This window comes from Peromyscus eremicus, chromosome 15 (assembly GCF_949786415.1).
Source record: "Peromyscus eremicus chromosome 15, PerEre_H2_v1, whole genome shotgun sequence".
NCBI lineage: Eukaryota > Metazoa > Chordata > Mammalia > Rodentia > Cricetidae > Peromyscus > Peromyscus eremicus.
Window position 1 is genome coordinate 27,213,657 of NC_081431.1, and position 19,710 is coordinate 27,233,366.

A 19,710-nucleotide genomic window follows, 5' to 3' on the forward strand; every position below is an offset into this window, starting at 1 on the left:
AGGAGGAGCAGAGAAAGGAGGACATTTGAGCAAACACATGAATAGGAGTCCAGCGTGTGGATGCCTGGGGAGAAGCTTTTCTTTATTATCTTTCTTCCCCTCTTGACTATGAACTCCACAAGGTCAGGGATTCTTTGTTCACTGCTGTAGTCCAAGTAAGTATCTATAGCAATGCCTAGAACATAACAAACCATCAATGAATTTTAGCTAAATAAAAAATGAATGAAGTTATCTTCCAGGCTGGTCAAAACCAAGGGTACGGTCATAATTCTAAATCTTACTTTAAATATCACAGTATCTTTAATGAAGTGCTGATTTCAGAACAAAGAGGAAAGACAAGATTGAAGATAGTTTCTCATCTTAGAGAGGGAGATTTTATATATATATATATATATATATATATATATATATATATATATATATATATCTCCTCATCTGAACTCCAACTTCAGAATAGTCAAACAAGGAACCAACAAGCAAACGGTAGGTCCTGTTGCAAATTGAGTTTTGAAACTAAGAATGATCCTCAGACACTAGGATTTCTGAAAGCCGAACGACTTGTCAGAAGGCTGTCAGTGCCTCGCCTTGCATCATGGACACTTGGTAAGATGGACATCATGGACACTTGGTAAGATGGACGTCACCTATCTAGGAAGCTCCAGGCAGGTGTCACAGCATTCCCCAGTGTGCTTTTCTGGCCACCCCAGTACAGGCCTGGATTTTCCGAACACTCATTGTACGCCGATGTCCTTGAATTTTAAGCTTCCTTATGACTGACTCACCCCTCGGTGCTGGTGAATCTATGGACGTGGCTTGGTCCCCAAGAACTAGTGACTCAGTTTCCTAGAAACAAGCTGCACTCAGACTTTCTATCCATCAATTCCATGTATGGAAATCTTTGGGCATACAAGGCGACAAAGTGTGCCTAGGTATGTGCCCAAGTTCATAAACACTGAAAGGGCAACTCAGGGTTCATGTTTCCCTTGGAAAGAAGCCACAAGTGCCTGCAAGCGACTCTTTGTACAATGACAACATCAAACTAAGGCCTTGACACACCACTCGCCATCAGTGCCTTCTAAAAACGTGCCTCATCTCTAGGAAGAACAGGTACTACCCGGACGGATATCACACCGATTGGAAGGCCAGCTGCCGGAGAGCCTCTCCCAACATACTGTCCGCAGAAGTTAACACAATCTGGCAGAGGCAGCAACATGAGCTCCCTGGACTCTGCAGCACATGACTTCACGGATGGTGAGTCTTACCACACAGCAGGGAACCGGAGCTCTGAAGCCTTCTCTCCCCTCTGATTAGCCAGCAATGTCAAGGCGAAGCTGAAATCACTTCACCTCAGCAGCACAATATGTAACCTCTGCAATACTGAGTATCATTAAATTTTTAAAGGAGTGTGTTAGGGGAAGTCCTTTAATCCTTCAATAATTGAGCTGGGGAAAGAGGCCTATGATGGGCAGCATTACCTGAGCTGATATTAACTAGGGTTATAGCTACTAATGGCTTTTCAACAGTCCCACTGTGTCCATGTTGCCATTTAAAAGAGTACATTCCATTTGGCCCTTGCTCTTTAACTGTCAGCGGGGAAATTGAAAAATAATACATCATTAAGTATTTCGATTTGTGTTATAGAGAGATCTCCACATCTCCCCTCTAGCACTTGAGCTCGGCCAAAACGAAGCCCTAACAACCAGTTGACAAGAAGAAAACTTCATTCCCTGAATCAGCTAGATGTCTGGGATATCCAATAACCCATCACCAGTATATTTCCCGCTGAATTTACTGGTCACAGAGGCAGAGCCACTAGAGAGCACTCAGTGGCCTTGGTAAGACCAGGTTCAGTTTCATTCCCTCCTAAGCTAAGAGGTCTGGCCCCTTATGACCTTGTCTATTTTTCTTCTCTGAGTCATAAGGTTTGGGAAGCTCTCCATCATAAGTATCCCCATCCAACTGCATACAGCTTTCCTCACCCCTGTCTAAACAGTGAATGTTGAGCACCATACTTCACACCTCTGAGAACTCGGGGTGAAATAAATGGGTAATGGGACCATCTAATGAGTTTAAATGATTTGCTCATCCAGCCAAAGCAAAGACAAAGACAGAATGGCGTACAGCTCACCATCTCTGAAAACCTACTATACTCCATGGCTTCACTCTCGCCTCCAGTCTGGGGATGGAAGTGTGTGGTCACATGCTAGGGTTTGCCTGTGGCTTGAGTGTGCTCCTCAAAGGTGCTTTGGCTGAAAGCTGCATCCTCCACATGGTAATGCTGAGAGCTGGCAGAATCTCTAAGAAGTGAGACTTATTAAAGTCTCTAAGTAACCAAGTAAAATGTACTAAGTCTCTGGGCATGCCCTAGGAGGGGATGAATGTGGTTCTCAAAGACCTAGTCCGTTCTTGTGAGAGCAAGTTATCACAAGGAGGACAGGCCAACCTGACTCTCTTTGGCTTCCTGCCTCAGTATGTGATCTCCTCTGCACACACTTCTGCTACTGTGATTTCATCCACCATGAGGCCAAACAGATGACACCACCCAATCTTAGACTTTCTGCCTTCAAAACTGAGAGCTAGGTAAACCTCTTTTCTTTATAAAACTCCTAGTCCAGGGTGTTTTGGTATAGCAACAGCAGACTGACTACTATATCAAGTAAGTAGACAAGACTATAAAATAATGATATATTATTTGGTCAAGAGACCAAGCCACCAGGCTATAATCTGAAAGGAGGAGTATGTCCATATCTGCCACCCCCTTCTTTTGTGATATCTCCAAATGCCACAGAAAACAAAAGATCTTCAACTGATAAGCTCTTGGGTGGTGTCTTTTTCAAGCACAGTTGACTAGTTTCTGGCCTGAGGAGGCTCTGAGATTTACCCTGGGAAATGAGACATGGGATAGTGTGCCTGGAACCACATCCTAACCAACAAGAATTCTGCATGGATTGGGAGCAGAAACAGAGGGACTACAGATGGATGAGTGGGGTTTACACAAATTAAGCTTAACTGATACATGAAGAAAGGAACAGCCTGGGTCCTCACTCTGCTACCATCCACAGGTCCATGGACCACGAGAGACTGGGAGGGGAAATCTATGGAAAGCTTCAGTGGGAATTAGAGGACAGCAGATCCACTCTGCTGACCTCAGCCCAGTGCTGATCAGCTTAGCTAATCAAAAGGGAAATGAAACAAAGAAAACAAGGAATAAATGGTTACTAAAGAGCAAAGCAGGCAGAGACTGCACCTTGGATGGTCCTTGACCCTTCCTCAGGCATCTCCACTAGCAGATGGGTGCTCTACTTTCTCTTGGATCTTTAGTATCCACCCTGTCCAGGCTAAACTCACCTTTGCCATCAAGAGGACTCAAACTACCCTACTTGCAAGCATCTTGCTCCCATCCTTTCTTCATCCCAAATGCTATCTTTTGGCCCTCCCATCGTTCACCACCCATCTTCTCAACACTTGGCCACATCCCCCTACTCTGTTTCTTCAGCTTCTTTTTACCATGCAGCCTCCTAAATGCTGCCCTGCCTCCTCCCCACCCTCATGCTCTGCTCTGACAAAGCTACTCTTTGCCAGGTTACAAATGGCCAACTGCCAATTCCCCCACAAGTGCCCTGTTTGTAGAACCCAGTTCTCCTAATGTTCTCTTCTATGAATGTCATCTTTTAAGAGATTCTTCCTGGATCAAGACTCTGAATAAGTGTTCCACAAAACATGTCTTTGTCCCTCTCCTTGGCCTATACAGAATCCCTTGGACACTCTCCTCTTAGTACTGATAGGATAATGGATCCTAAGGACGTGTGTCCATGCTGCCTCCCAGAACTCCTTTTACATCTGCCTTCTGGACACATCCAGCTGAAAGTCATCCTCACTTACCCACCTCTGCATGCCATGGACTCCTACTCCACTTCTTGACTCCTTTATCATCTCCTCCCTTCCATATCATCACTCAACCTTCCTTTCCTGACACCCCTTTTCTCAAAGCCATTAAGTTTAACTAGTCTTACATGAGGAATATTCTGGATCGTGTATATGCTCTCCATCTCCAATGCCTCCTCCTTAGTTTGTATCCTTGACATCTCTCACAGTCTATTGCAACTACCTAACTGGTCCTTCTGACCAGCCTCTCCCAAAGCTCCTATTAGTGCCCCACATTGCCACCAGAATTACTTTTCTGGAAAATGGGGGACACATCTTTTTACTGCAGAGAGAAATCCTTGCTGGCTGCTTGTTAACCATAGGACAAAGTTGAAAATCCTTCACGTGTTACATAAGGCTCCTCACTGCTTGGTACTATTTTTTACAGCCCACAACCAGCCCAACCTCCACTGTATTTGACAGTGTGCCTACCACCATCCCCACGATTGGCAAGCACTGGAACCCACACTCTTCCTCCTCAGAATTATTTCCATTTGCACATGTTGCTTTTTCTTCCTGGAACCCTTCACATTCTCCCGTCCTACATGCCCATCCACTCCTGAAGAGCCAGTTGCTGTCACCTCTCCATAAAGCCTTGGCAACACCTCTAAGCAAGTTACTTATCAATAAATGTACCAATATGTCTTTAATACTGTACAAGATGCTAGAGACAATGGGTTAAAACAAAGTTTCTTTCCATCATATGTCTTGAGATCTAGTGACAGGGACTATGAAACTATATGTAGATATTTATAGATATTTAAAATTGTGACAAACACTGAAGATTATAAGTCTCTCTCTCTTGGGTTTGGGGATTTAGCTCAGTGGTAGAGTGCTTGCCTAGCAAGCACAAGGCCCTGGGTTCAGTCCTCAGCTCTGGAAAAAAAAATAAGTCTCCATAATAACACAGAACATGGGGACTTACATAAGCTGGGCTTGCTCTTTGACCATAATGCTGCTTAATTTGCATTTCTCAACAGTCTGTAGTAATGCATCTGTGTTTTGTTTCATTTATTTTTACATTTCTACCTATTTGATTAAATAAGTGCTTCCATTAATGAGCCAAATGTTGGAGTACATCTAATCTCAAATTTGAGAAATCTACCTGCAACTCAATAAGGTGCATCCCAACTGTTTGTGTGCCACTTGCAATCTCAGTGTCTTAAACACCAATTTACAAAGACTGAATTCATGTATATGCTTAGTTTCTCTAAAATTGACTGAAACTGGTTTTAAGGGAACCAAAAGTCTTGGCTATGGTGACAGAAATAACACAATACAGGAATATGTGGTTTCTGAGACAACCAACATTGCAGGATCATGTTTAGATCAGCCTAGCCAAGTGGCTTCCCCCAAACAAGACAGATGTCACTGATTCTAGAAATCGGCCTCAGTGGGACGTCATGGGATCTTTTCTAGCTGTGGATGAGACTTGTTTGAGAGATGCAACACCATCCAGAAGAAAACTTGGAAAGGGGTTATCTGAGGGATGGATGGACAGCTGCTGCTTGGTCCCAGTGGAAGCCGCTGGATCTGGTATTTAACAGTTCTGCTGCCAAATGTGCAGACAGGCTCACAGAACAAAAGTCACCATTGCAAGCCCTGAGGACTGGGGAGACAGGAGATGGATGCTGGTTACTTTCTGTTGTTCTTCCTTCTTCCAGGGGGAGGAACAGCTGTGCCAGATGACATTGAAGATTAGTACAGACAGCATGATCCAGGAAAAGGATGGGCTAGGGTGGTTTTGTGTTTGTGGAGCCGTTTGATAAGCAGGAGTGATGAGCATATTCCAGAAGCTTCCACACACAAACAAACATTTAGGCAATAGCCAAAGTTTAAAAAAACAAACTGTTTTGAAAACTGCAGAGTGTGCTGCAACAGCTGTCTTAGGAAGGCTGCCTGGAAGCACAGGAATCCAGCAGGTGGGGACTTGTTTTCCAAGAGCTTGTGCAAAAAGACAAACTGAGAATTGTGATCTCACCGGGGTGTGAACACCAGAATCCAAGCGGCAGATGGAGCGATTTCGTGGAAAGGCCATCGAAACCAGGGTCACTGGCTGGGGACAGCATCCCAGCTTTTCTCTCTACCCATAGTATGACTTGAACAAATTCTTTGAGCCTTGGTTTCCCCAGGTATAAATACAAGGCTAAATCAAAATCTTCTCCTTGGCCATTCTTCTTCATTGTTGTAAAGGATCGATTCCCTAATACATATGAAGATTCTTTGAAATTTGAAAGAAGATAAATTGTTAACCAACAGAATCCTTTCTGGCATTTTCTATGAGCCAAGCATCGATCTACATGCTTTAGAAATATTAAACCAAAATGTCCCAAGGAGGCAGGGTGTGTTATCAACCCATTTTAGAAAGAAGAAATAGGCACACAGCAAGTGAACGCCTGCCAAGAAAACAGCTGATGTGCAACCCAGCAAGGATGTGATCCCAGAGACGCTGACTCCTAAGACTCTGCTCCTAACAACCACACCATCTTGGGATGTATGCAGCTCCAAAGAATATATTTAGATATTTATTCACACAAAAACCAGCAACCATGATACACAGTCCTATACGGTAGTCTATGGTTTACCAAAAGGCCTTTTAAATTGATGTCTTAATTCTTATAATAACCCTATGCTGGTTGGTTTTTGCCAACTTAACACATACGATAGTCACCTGGGAAGTGGAAACCTCAGTTAAGGAATTGCCTTCATCAGACTGGTTTGGAGGCATGAGTAGGGTGCATTTTCTTGATGGTTAACTAATATGAGAAGGCTCAGCCCACTGTAAGCGGTGCTTTCCCCAGGCAAGTGGGCCTGGGCTGTATAAGGAAGCTAGCTGAGGGGCTGGAGAGGTAACTCAACAGCTAACTGACCTGGCTGCTCCTCCAGAGGGCCTGGGTTCGATTCCCAGCACCCACATGGCCACTAACAGCCGCCTGTAAATCCAGTTCCAGAGGATCTGGTGCCCTCTCCTGGCTTCTGTGGGTACTGCACACAAGTGGTACATAGCTGTAACATGAAAAAAAATATACACACATAAAAATAAGTATTTTTTGGGAGGGAGGGAAAGAGAATTTTCAAGCCAGGTGAGCAAGCCAATAAGCAGTGCTCCTTCATGGTCTCTGTTATATTATGCCTTTGGACAGGTGAGTCAGTTGTACCCAGAACATCTCTTAACAATAAGACAAATGATTAAATGACAATAAGACAAATGATTACTTTTCCAGTTTTGGAGGGAAATATAAAGTGCCTAAACCATTCACACCCACCTGTCTCCTGCTCTCATCTGTGGATGCAGACTATTGAAATGGAATGGCCCAACCAATAATTAAGCACAGACAAAATAAAACCCAGAAGAAAATGAGTATGTGCATAAGTACAGCCAGCATAGCATACAGACAAGCAGGAAAGCCTCCTATGGAGTGCCATGTTCCTTCTGTGCAAAATTATCTCCTCTGTTACTGCTCCGTCCTAGAGTCTAAAATTCCAACACAGGATGCTCATTCTTTTGACTCAACACCATTCCAAGTAAAAAGCATCTTCAAAAGAATAGTCCAGTTGCATCCCAATGTGAATGATAAAATAACACCTTTCAGAGTTCGTCAGTAAGGGAGTCTCTAGCCCGTACATAGGGTAATTTGAAATGTAGGAAGTCTCAAGATGGGTTTAGAGCAGAAGGCAAGCAAAACGTTGCTTTAAAAGACAGTACTGTGGCTGAATCCAGGCATGTAGGATGAGCAGAGTCCTGGGGGAAGGTGTGGTGTAGGAACCCAGCAAATTCCAGGCCAAGAAAGGGTTTCCTGAGGTGTTCTTCCCTTCTGGGCTTTTAAAGTCTACCCTCTGACACTAACAACTATGCCCATGTCCCTGTGAAGATATTAGCTCTCCCTAGCAGGGGCACAAGCATGAAGGGAATCCCTGCTGGCCTTGTACTGTGAAGGCCGCCAAGGGGAAAAAGAAGAGGACCAGAGAGCAGCAGGGGAGGGAACTCTAGATGGTTATGTTAAAAGGGATTTGTTCCACCGTCACAACCAGAAAACTAGCTCCCCCAGAGCCAGCTTGAGGACGAGAAGGCTGGAAGGACCTACTGGAGATGGATGCTGTTGAGGAGATGCTCTGGGTAGCAGGCAAGGCAAGTGGGGCCATAAACATCCACCCCTGGGCTGAAATGAGTCAGGAATGCCTGGGATATGCACTGGGGGGGGGGGGGTCTAGTGCTGCTGTGTGATCCCAGGCAGAACACCTATCACAATCCCGCCAATTAAGAATAAAGATGGCTCCACACTCCAGGCTACCAGAGAGCTTTTCTATTCCTAGTTACATCCAGTGACTGGTATAGGACCAGGTGACTTGGGCTTCTGAACAATGACAAGCTTTGCTGCCTTCCTCGCTGCCCAGTCACTCCTTTTTCTGGGCCCCTTTCTGAGGAGAGACATAAACTCCTCTGCCCCAAAGTTGGAGAGTCTGAGCTGTGCCAACGTCAGTGGCCCCTCCGGCTCAGGCTGTCCTGGAGCTCAAACAAAGACATATTGGGACTCTCCTGCTGAGAGTGGGGGGGACATTTCTGGGCCCAGAGGGAGCTGGCTTTAATCCGCTGCACAGTGAATGACAACAATGTTAAGAACGAAAATATGGTTTGGGGGGATAGCCCCCAGGAGCCCAACATTTTAGTATTTAAGGGAACTTTAATGAGCTTAAGTGGCTAATCTTGAGTTCAGGAGGGGGTGTTTTGTTTTGTTTTGTTTTGAGAAATCCTTTTAAAGGCTCCTGAGGCTTGATAGCAAGGGTTGTGAGTCCCTAGAGTGGCTGCCACTGACTGAAAGGAAGGGCGGGAGAGAGTGAGGACAGAAAACTCCTCCAAAGAGCTTTTCATGCAGCAGCTTCAAAACCTGGGTTAACAGAGCTACTGGAGAGGACCCTCCCTGAGGGAGAGATGCAAAAGTAAGCTGGACCTCAAGCCCAGCAGCACAGTGCCTGCCTAGCATGCACAGGACTAGGCTCAGTCCCCAGCACCACAAGAAGACAGAGGTATCCAGAGAAACAACAGCTTTGGAAATGCGTGATACGCTGATATCCTACCGCGATGCTGGCCAATCTTTCTGGCAAGTGACAAATAGAACCAGACACATCTCTGACTCATCAAAATGCAGGATACAGCCTAATGTCTACTAAGATGCCAGCATAGTCAGAAAAATTTGGGGGGCTCCCAAAGGATCACCCAAAGAGTAATGGTCATGGAACTATGTAAACCTGAGACAAAGGTCCACTGATCAGCTACTAAGCCGAGTACCACTCAATAACTGAGTTGCTACATGGTAGGACTATTGTGTATAATAAAATGCTAATTGGGAGTTTGGGGGAGATAGTTCAGTGGGGGAATAACTTGCCAAGCAATCATGAGGACCTAAGTTCAGATCCCCAGAAAACAGGTAAAAAGCCAGGGGACAGGTGCACAGATTTGTAAGCCCAGTGTTGGAAAGCAAGAGACAAGGGCATCCACGGAACACACTGGCCATGGAGACCAGCAAATCAGCAAGCTCTAATTTCAGTGAGACCCTGTCTCAAAAATTAAAGGCAAAGAGCAATCAAGTCACTTGTGGATCTCTGGCCTCGGCATAGACATGTACACACAGAGATACGTGCATAGAGCATACCCACAGAGAGATTCAGAGATGGAGAGAGAGAGAGAGAGAGAGAGAGAGAGAGAGAGAGAGAGAGAGAGAGAGAGAGAAGAAAGGAGAGAGGGAGGGAGGGAGGGAGGGAAGGAAGGAAGGAAGGAAGGAAGGAAGGGAGAAAGAAAAGACTAACTAGGTTCAGAGGGTCCATGGGACAGCAGAGGGTGGAAGTGATGGTGCACTTAGTGATGGGTTTAAGCAATAATGCTTACAAGAATCATGTTAATAAAGCTCCCTGGGCCATAGAAGAGTGAAAAGCAGAATGGGATGAGGCAGGTGTGAGTCTAGATACAGCATGTGGCCCATTCCTAGCGAGGCCAGAAGATCACAATATTTTTATATGGATGGGACTACTTAGACCAGTCAGAAAGCACAGTCCAATCCACAGTGGCCAGATATCCCTCAGAGCTCATCTGTTATATGACGATAATGATAAACCACAAATACGATGGTGTAGAGGGACACTGGAGGCCCAAAGAGACAGAAAAAGCAGACATGGTTGCTGTTATCCAAAAATAGGATCCTCCAACTGGAATTCTGGAAGAAAGGTTGGAAGGGACCAGACTCTTCCATGTGACTCCAGTTACAGGACAAGGAAAAGCATGGTCTTCGTTGTATTTTTAGCTGTTAGATCATTATAGTGCAAGGAAGGAGCCCTTGCAAGCTTTCATTAAGTTCTGTCTAATCCACTCATGGCAGCCAAGTGATATGCTCTACAAAAGACTCAGTTGTCCTGTTCACCACCAGGAAAAATAGCACAGAGGTGTATTTTTTTTAATCCCTTTTTAACTACACAGATGGGACTATTGTGACAAGGCCAAGCATACCCATGGGGTAGGGAACGGATGTAGGTTTTATTTTATTCCTTACATAATATCTTCCCTAATACTTCAATGTTTCTGCTGCATTCCAATTGCATCTGCTATCAGAGCCAAGAGAAACTTAATCCTTACCCTAAGTCTCATTTTATTTATTTTCAGTGGTGTGAAAACAAACATGTAGCAAGGTTACAGTGTTTACGCCTCCATTTTAGGAGACACAGCGCTAATCCTCCTACTAATTAATGCCAGGGCCATAGCAATCTTATTAATTTCATCTTGGTTAAAAATATAGAGGCAGATCGTTGCAGTTTATGAAAATAATAATTTGACATTTGGGAGGTGTCTGCAAGACGGCAGAGTAGGTTTCATTTAAGATATGACAAAGAGACACAAAGCGGCAGTCGACACCGGCTGGGGATAACATGACTAATTCTAATTGTGGACTAAATGCTCCATGTCACTCTAGTCTAAGAGGCTAAGTGAAAACATGCAAGTCCTCTAGAGCACCGGAAGAGACCCTCTCTCTATCTTGGACAACAGGCCTTTCAAAAGGGCACGTGGGGTGGCCCTGTGATGTCCTGGAAGTCACCACCTTCCTCTGACTGAGTCTCAAAAAGCCACCGGCAACAACATTGTCCTAAGGCCCCAAGGGACTCTCAGGAAAATATACAGTATGCTCCCCAAAAAAGCCCACATGGTCTAGGGCCCCCTTTATCCTATCCTGAAGGGACTTTGCTAGAGAACCAGGCTGAAGATGCAAAGACCAGTTTAAAAAAAAAAAAAACCCATGACTCAAAGAGATTTATTTTTCAACTTAAAAAATAGTAAAACAAAATTAAAATCTCATCATTAAGACCAATATCACCAAAATTCTTTTAAAACTAGACAGAAGTGACTGTTTTCATATCTCCCATTATTTATTTTCCATGATTATACAACTGCACTTAATAATCCAGTTCATGTGATTCGATATTGATTACTTTGACCTTGGTAATGTTCAATAGTCACATTTTGTAATATACTTCTGCTCTAAGAAGTTCTTAAATTTTTTGTTCATACAATGGATATTTTAAAGTCTTTATTTTCTCAGTTTCAAAGACTATAGCCCAAGTAATTTATTGGGGGGGGGGATAAGATTAAATAAATGGAGATATTCTTAGTAAAGAAAATATCAGATCATTATGTCCAAAAACCTTTATAACATTAAAAAAGCAACAGTAATATGAATAAGTCTCGGTGGATGCAAACATTATAAATAAAATGCAAGACAAATAATTAACTATGGGAAAAGCTCTTGTCAATTACTGAATGATACTTCCTAGCCACGTGGAGGACAAAAGTCTCAGAACTCTACAGTATGTAAAACCAGTCTGGAAAAAGTCACCTTTCACAGTGCGCTCCATTAAAATAAAAATCAAAAAAGCCCCATAGCCATGTTCATCCCCAATAGAACATTATCAATGCCTATTCTACCAAATTTCAATTTTTAAGTCTTAGATTCTATGAACTAATACAAATAAAAGTGAAAAAATCACCTCTAAGCAAGAAATATTTTCAATCATCCGCTAAAATTAAAACACACACAGACACACACACACACACAGAGAGAGAGAGAGAGAGAGAGAGAGAGAGAGAGAGAGAGAGAGAGAGAGAGAGAGAGAGAAAGAGAGAGAGAGAGTCTGTTGTATAGACACAGCCACAAAGCCACAACTGTGGACTGTTCTCAATGTGAGCTAAACCCCTACAATTGAATGCAGACAAAAATTATTGCCTAGCTGTGTTTGATTTTTATATTCCTTAAATGTTATTTATTGTAACAGAAACCAGGCCAACAAAAAGTGAAGTGGACCAGCACTCTGACAATGGCCTCTACAATTTCATCTGTGGGTTCCCTTTATGAAGAACTGCATGCCCAACTTTGATCTCTAAGTAATATCACAGTAATAATAATTAATAACAACAGAACAAAACAAGCTAACTCTTCCATACACACCTCCTGCACCACCTTGATAGAATGCAGAATGGGTTCACTACCAGTCCTAACAAAGAACATTGCCTAAGTCTTCCTCACCTGGAGCTGACAAGCCCCAGGCCAAAAGGAAGAGCCAAAGAATATTGTAATTGGGGGACATCTACTTTCCCCCACGTCTGCCCCTTTCTCTGGACAGACAGCTGATCTACTCCAAACGGCCAAGAAGAATACATGAGGAGGCCCTCAGAGGAAAGGCTTCCCCAAGCTGTGATCTGCTGACATGTGGGGAGTTCCCGTGCTGTGGGAACAGCTCTGATGCTCTGATGCTCTGATGACAGCAATACTACCCCACATTGCCCCCAGGATGTCCAAAACAATCCAAGTGATAATGATAAACTTTATATGTGAGGAGAGAAGGCCCTGCCTGACCCACAAGCCACCAGGCACATGAAAGAGGCAATATAAATTTGATTTAAAAGTGGGACGCCATCCAGAAGGCTCAATTATCTATCACATTGCCACGTTTCTGTGATCCCACGGCCTCTTCTGTCTCCGACTGAAGCATGGCTACAGTGCTTGTTTGGAACCGGTTCAGGGAAAACTCTGAACTAGCAGGATCACAGAAGGCGTACTTAAATAGGGAACAACAGTTACATAAATAGAAGTCTTCCAGGCTGGAAAATATTTGGTTGTCTGCTAACTTTCAGGAATGCTGGAGCAAATTGAATCCATTCCCAAAATATCCACACCTATCCCAGCTCGAGTGGTGTATCTCATAGCAGAGCTTCATCAATTTCACCAGCGATGTCTTTTCATAGAGCTGGTTATTTTTCTTTGACGACATCATGAGCAGCAAGTGACTCCCAGTTCTTGATTTCTGAGTGCACATGAATCGCCATTCTACATTCTGGCCTTGAATGCTTATTTGTTTTGGATAACTGAAAAGTGAAGTATTCCTAAGGGTGTTACAGTAGATGAGGCCAACACTTAGTAAAGCATCCGAGGTTTTAAGTGAACAATCTTGTCCAAGATGCCACCATCAAATCTGTTTCTTTAACGAGAAAAAGTTGATGTTTCACATGGTGAACGTGAAAACAAGCAGTTGACAGAATGGAATTTTGGCTGTTTAAATAACTTGTGTTGAAGCAGTTCTTTTACAATTTCATACATGTATCAAGCGATTCTAGTTACTGTCACAGCCCCCCCCCCATACGCACACATCCTCCCCAGCCTCCCTCCTATTCCTATTACCACCACCACCACCCACCCCCAACAAGTCCCTTTCCATTTAAGTGAAGGTCTGACCTGACACCAGGGTTACACAGGTAATAATTCCAATGCAAACTCAGAATTTCCCAACATCTGGAAATGCATACAAATGGCTGAAATAAATGTGATAGGTAACCTCTCCTGTTAAAGCTGTGTTCATGATGTTCATCAGAGAGTGAACATCAGCTACATATTCTTCCCTTTCAATTTGTGGAAACAGCACTTGAACTTTACAAGTGTGGGGGACTGAAGTACTGTCCACTACTCACTTTTCTGTCAAATGCTCTATAATGTGCCATCATTGCTGTCTTAGTACCTAACACACATGTCCTTTTCCCTCTCCATTTACTTTATCTGGGACTCAAGTATTGAAAAAACATACACAACATGCAGAGAGAGAGAGACAGAACTATTTTCCTATTGCAATAAAGAGGGAAAGGCAAGTTTCACGGCTGTTGCCCCCAAACTGAGTGGTATCCTCCAGGATAAACATGTGGCCATTCCAGATAACTTTTGGTTAATACCTAGTCCTGTCTAAGTGAAGGAAGCCTTCAGGAACCCCTGGATAGTCTGATAGTCAGGGTAAAAGAGCTACCAAGCCTGCCAGGCTAGAAGCCTCCTGCAGCCAGGCTCCAAGATTTTTCTAATTATCTCTCCTCATCGAAACCAGGGTTTTACATAGAGAAGCTCCATAAAGTCTGTTGAATAAAGGAATTTTTCCTGAGCCAAATGCAAAGAGAGTTGGGGGGTGGGGAAACCACTGCCTCATTTTCTCCTACAGCAAGGGTCCTAATACCGTTAAGAGTATCAAGTACATTAAAAGCCTGATTTGTGGAGAGCAGGACAGAATTGAGATAGGGAATAGAAGAAAGAAGGAATTCCAGAAAAGAATACGTGAATCTCAAACAGGCTGGGCAGACTTGTTCTGAGAATGTGCCCAGCAAACTTATTTTGGATATCCATGTGTCAGTAAATATTTTTAAATTAAATTTAAAGAAAAATCTTCCCTGTCACACCAATACCTCTTCGAATAGTGTAGCTCACACCCTCTATAAAATCTTGATTCTGGCCAACAGCTGGTGAGTTGATCCCTGCAATTTTCTCTTCGCAAAAACAGCTTTGTGAAGGGGAGAACTGACCCTCTCAGCTAATAAGCCCAAACCTCCCCAAACCTGGAGGGCTGAAATGGAAGGGATATTGTTGTGCTAAGTACTTTACAACAACTGTTTCTTCTCCTCTTGACACAGGCTGACTTCCTTAAAGGAGATTTGACTGGCCAGACAGCTGTGTTGACCCTCAAGTCTCTGATTCATGATTTTCTTTTTTTAACAAACGGAATAGAAAAATCACAACCCAAATCCTCCCTTAAGCTCCAATACTTTTGAATTGGCTAGTGTTGTGCCTGAAGGATGTGGACCTTTCTCTAATCTATAAGCAGAAAGATAAAGATTGGGCCCACACAATACCAAAACCTTCCCATGAAAAGCAGGGGGAAAAAAGACAAGCAGTCACCAGCCTTTGTCTACTTGAAGTTGTATGGACCAAATCCGCTTAATTACCTAAAAATCACACTTTTTCCTCGGACTCCGGGGCTACAAGCAGACAACCCAGCGCAGACAGTGGCATTTCGTCATTTCTTCTTTCATAACTGTTTACCGTAACGCTCAGGGCAAGTTTTTCCGCTTCTTTTGGGGCTTCTGTATTGTCCGACTCACATAAACTCAAGCATGAATCTTTTTTTTTTAACTTCTAAAAAAAATGTAAAGCATTTCTGAAACAACAGAAAGGCCTAGTGTTCTCTCCGAATTGGGGTAAAAGTCAAGCATTTTATGTTTAGTAAAGGAATACCGAGTAGCAGAGAAGGGTATTCTGTTTGGTGGTAGTGGTGGTGGTGGTAGGTTTCCTAGGTCTAACTTGGTCCATTTCTTCAGTAAACCTGACAGTCCAGATGATATGGAAACAAGAAACCTCTGGTCTTCCCTGTGATTTTTGTTGTAATAGCCAGATCTCTCTAACACATCCTTTTCACTGTGCCTCTTAATGAAATTACAGCAGCTACGCTTCCCACACACACCGACCATCCTCTCTGACTCTCTCCACACAGCGGCTGCCTTCTTTTATTCACTAGTGGGAAAGGCTGCATTTCCTCGGTGTACACACCCATGCAGACACAATCAACATAACACCAGCCCTAGTGCACAAAAACAGACAAGCGCTAAGCCACTTTTCTTTCCTTCTAGCTCTCCACAATTGTTTGAATCCAAAGTCCCTAGGAATTGGCCAATTTTGCAAGGAAAAGTAGTTTCCTCTCCTTACTCCGGCAGGTCTCCTGCGGGCCTTTGAGAATAAGACCTTCCTACCACACCACACGCCCTGAGGCACTTCAGAAGTCCAGATTGGAAATGAACCACTATCTTCATTTCCTGCCTCTCAGTTCTGCATGCTGATGGGGAGAGAATCAAACCTGCTGCCTGTCAGACAACCTCCTTAGTCTAGAACTGGGTGCAGATGCCTCAGGGGGCTTTAGATCAGGCCCCCTCCGACCTGGCAGCGCTGTGGGCATCCCAGAGCCTGCGACACCCTGAGGAGGGAATGACTGGAAACGCAAAGAGAAGCAGGTAAACCACTTCCAAATCCTGTTTGCCCAAACCAGGGTGAGAAATGTGCCCAAGGGACAGAAACCTTCCGATCCATACCGCCTTACCGCTGAGCACAAACCCAGGAGCGGCGCTAACACTTGATTAAAACGGAATAGAAAAGGGTCGCCGGTCACTGGTGGTCCGCCTGGCTCTCCGGTGAACCCAGGACTAAGCTTGAAGGTGTCCCAGGCCCACAGAAAGTAATCTCTAGAAATGGCCGAGCCCAGGGTTAAGGAACTTGGAATAATTAAAAAGTATATTCGCGACCAAAATGAAATGACGCAGTGCGGCTCTCTCCCGCCCGGGCTGCGCGCACAGATGAAATCCCCGCAGCCCAGCGCGTGTACCGAACGCTAATGCCTGTGAGATTTACTGGTCTTGCCTGCGGGCGTCTCTTACGCCTCACGGAAAGGCGAAGAGGAGGCAGGAAGACACAGTCCCCAGCGCACACCGGTGCGGATGTGTGGGTGCGCTCCGGCGGCGGCGGCGACGCAAGCACTTACTTCTCATAGTGGTACTTGCAGTAAAGCTTCTTGTCCCGGTAGAAGCAGGTGGTCTCCAGGGGCTCTTTGCAGGAGGCGCACTGCACGCACTGCTCATGCCAGAAGCTGTCGTTGAGCCGCAGCAGAAACCTGTCCGAGATGACCCGCTGACAGCCTTCGCAGACAGACTTGGGGCTCACCGCTCTGCCTACAGCAGCAACAGACGTTCGCCCATGAGCCACTTACGCAAGCCAACCCCGTGAAACACTCTCGTGATCGAATCTGGCCCACAGATTTACCCCCCCGGGCCCTGAGTCCCCTCAGGAAAATCCCTTGATGATCAGATATTTAGAAAAATCAAACCCAGCAATAGCGTTACTAATAAACAAAGACTAAGTAGCAAAGTATAAGTTCTACCGAGGGAGGGAATTGAAATCAATAAATGGCCTTAATTATTAGACAGACCCAGGTACCATTACTATCATTCATGCATCCTGTAAAATTAGATTGCAAATAAATTTGTGCTCCCGGGACTCTCAAGTCGTCGTCATTAATCACTCATTAAATCACTATGTTTGTGTCCTTTGACTACTTTTAAATGATCAATAATAATTTGCTTGCAACTGCGTTCTATTTTTAAAAGGAAAATTAACATTTTCTGTTTTCTTCAAAAAAAAAAAATCTGTGGGTGCAGAAAAATACCATCTCTCCCCAAGCAAGCTCAGTACTGGTCAAACTAGTGAATCCCTCCTACGTCTTGGTTGGCGAGTAAATTGCAGGTGGCTTTTTATAATTAGAAAATGTCAAGATGGGGAAAAAATAAAGCTGAGTGCCGAGACCCTGCGACGGGTGGGGTCAGAGTACTGGATACCCTATGCTCAGAAGTGAAGCGTGGAGGGACAAACCTTAGTCAGGTCAGGGAATCTTCTCTGCTCTACCCCTTGACCTTTTCGACTTTTTCCCTTCTGATCTTGTTCTAGTGATTCTAGTGAGGGCCTGCTTCACGCCCCCCCCCCCAACCCCCTCTCTGTCAGCCAACACACACACACAGAGGGAAGAATACTCGGCCGCCTTTGTTGACACTTTTCACAACCATTTTAAAAAGCCCTTGTGCCGGCCACAAGAACACTCTTGTCCATGATGTCCCAAAGGGCTTGTCCTTCCCCATACCGTAACTACACTAATCTCACTTTCTGCTTTGGGGAACAGCCGCCAGCTTGTAAACCGGACAGGTCGTTTTATGGAGTGGGAAGACACCAAGAAAGGCTGAAGAAAGCAGCGCGATCATTTTCAATTGTAAATTTGTTTCCTTGGTCTCAGCATCCCAGGCCACCATCCCGGTGTTAGAGTGAACGTGGGTTCGTTCATAGGGTGCACAGAACTAAACCCAATGCGCCTAAGTCCGCACACACTCTGGCCTGCATCTTCTTGCTCCAGAGAGAGGATCCTGGCATTTTCGAAAGGGGGCTGGAGGAAGGGGAACATGGGCTTCGTGATTTCGTTTCCTCTGGACTGTTGGGGTGAGGTTGGCTGGCCGTGTCTCTCTGGATATGATTTCTACAATCGAAAATTTTCAACCCACTCTATTGGTTCTAGAGTTAGGGAAAGAGGCAAGAGGTTTATATGACAAAAGAAAAATCTCTCCTGCAGAAAGAAAAGAAGGAAGAAAGAGAGAAAAAACTCCTTTTTCCCCAAACTTGAAAACACCAAAAACAAAATTTAGGGAGACACTGCTAACACAAGAATTGCTGGCCTGCACTCTGGAAGACTCTTCTGGACCCCTTGATCTTCTCCTCCGCTGTGGCTAGGTTGGGGGCAGGGGGATACCGGGCTTGTGGAACTGGGATCCGGCTTCAGTTAATTAAAGACCAGGCAAGGGCCCTGCCGTGCAAGCTAATCCCAGAGCAGCGCTGCCTACCAGCCCGGAAAAGCCCCTGGGCCATGCCCAGTACTAAAATTGGGGCTGTAGTTGGTGGGGGAAGAGAAGAACTTGGGCGCTCCGGAGTCTCGGCCCTCTGCTGCCCATGCTCGGCCATAGGCCTCTGAAAAACCGGTGGCATTTATGAGCCGTCGATCAGCTCCATGATTAAAAATCCAGCCCTGGGTATTATTAATCACTTGCCACTCAAACGCCTGTGAACATGCTCGCCCGCCTCACAAGGCTTTGGGGAATTCAAAGTTGAGCTCGTGAGGCCTGAGGAGGCTTGCTGGTTGCATGATAGGGACGTCTCAAAAGGACTGATGGACGCGGAATGACAGAGAGTGGACGCCGCTAAGTGCACCAAGAGGGTGCTAGCCTGATCGCTTAACCCGGTACCCGAGAGCGAGAGCTGACGTCCTCAGCTCCCAGCCTGGCAGCGGGAGGACGCATCGGGACGAATGGAGTTGAACACTTACCCAGCAAAGAGGAGAAGGAGGCTGAAGACTCAATCGCACTTTGAAAGTTCTCCTCCATCTTCAGGCCGTCCAACATGTTCGGGCTGAGCCTGGAGGACCTGTAGAGCCGGGAAAGGGATGCGTCTAGCTTCCGTGCCTTCTGGGACTCCGCTCCCTCGGTTGCCACACTCTTGGGAAAGGACAGGAGTGTCCAGGGCAACAAGAATGAGCCTGGAGGGTAGAGTCCAGCCAAGGGAAACGTGGGGTGGGAGGAGAAAGAAGAGCCACCGTGAACTGCTCTGACGGATCTGATTTCACTTGAAGTCAATGCGTTGTGTACTTAGGCCTCCGCCCCCTAACTGCGTTCTCCTAACCCCCACCCCCACCCCTGTCCCCAGGTTTCCCATTCCAAGACCGGCTCCGCCCCATCCTATACTAATGTGGCCCCTGGGGACCCCTCTACAGGAACTAGGCTACTGCGTGTGATGGGGTGGGGGTGCGCCTCCTCTTGGAGCCTGGGCCAAGCACGGGACTGTCCAGGTCCGACACCCCGTG

The 19,710-nt window shown here is 45.2% G+C and overlaps 1 protein-coding gene across 1 annotated transcript in view; it reads right to left on the reverse strand.

Annotated features, from left to right (window-relative positions):
* The window catches only part of Lmx1a (LIM homeobox transcription factor 1 alpha), a 143,606-nt gene extending 124,354 nt beyond the window's left edge, over window positions 1–19,252 (reverse strand). The window contains exons 1-2 of the mRNA XM_059280589.1: window positions 19,177–19,252; window positions 16,801–16,987 (exon numbers count right to left, since the gene is read on the reverse strand). Of these exons, the coding sequence (XP_059136572.1) occupies window positions 16,801–16,987; window positions 19,177–19,252 (263 nt within the window). The remainder of the gene's footprint in view (window positions 1–16,800; window positions 16,988–19,176) is intronic.
* Window positions 19,253–19,710: the final 458 nt, after the last annotated feature.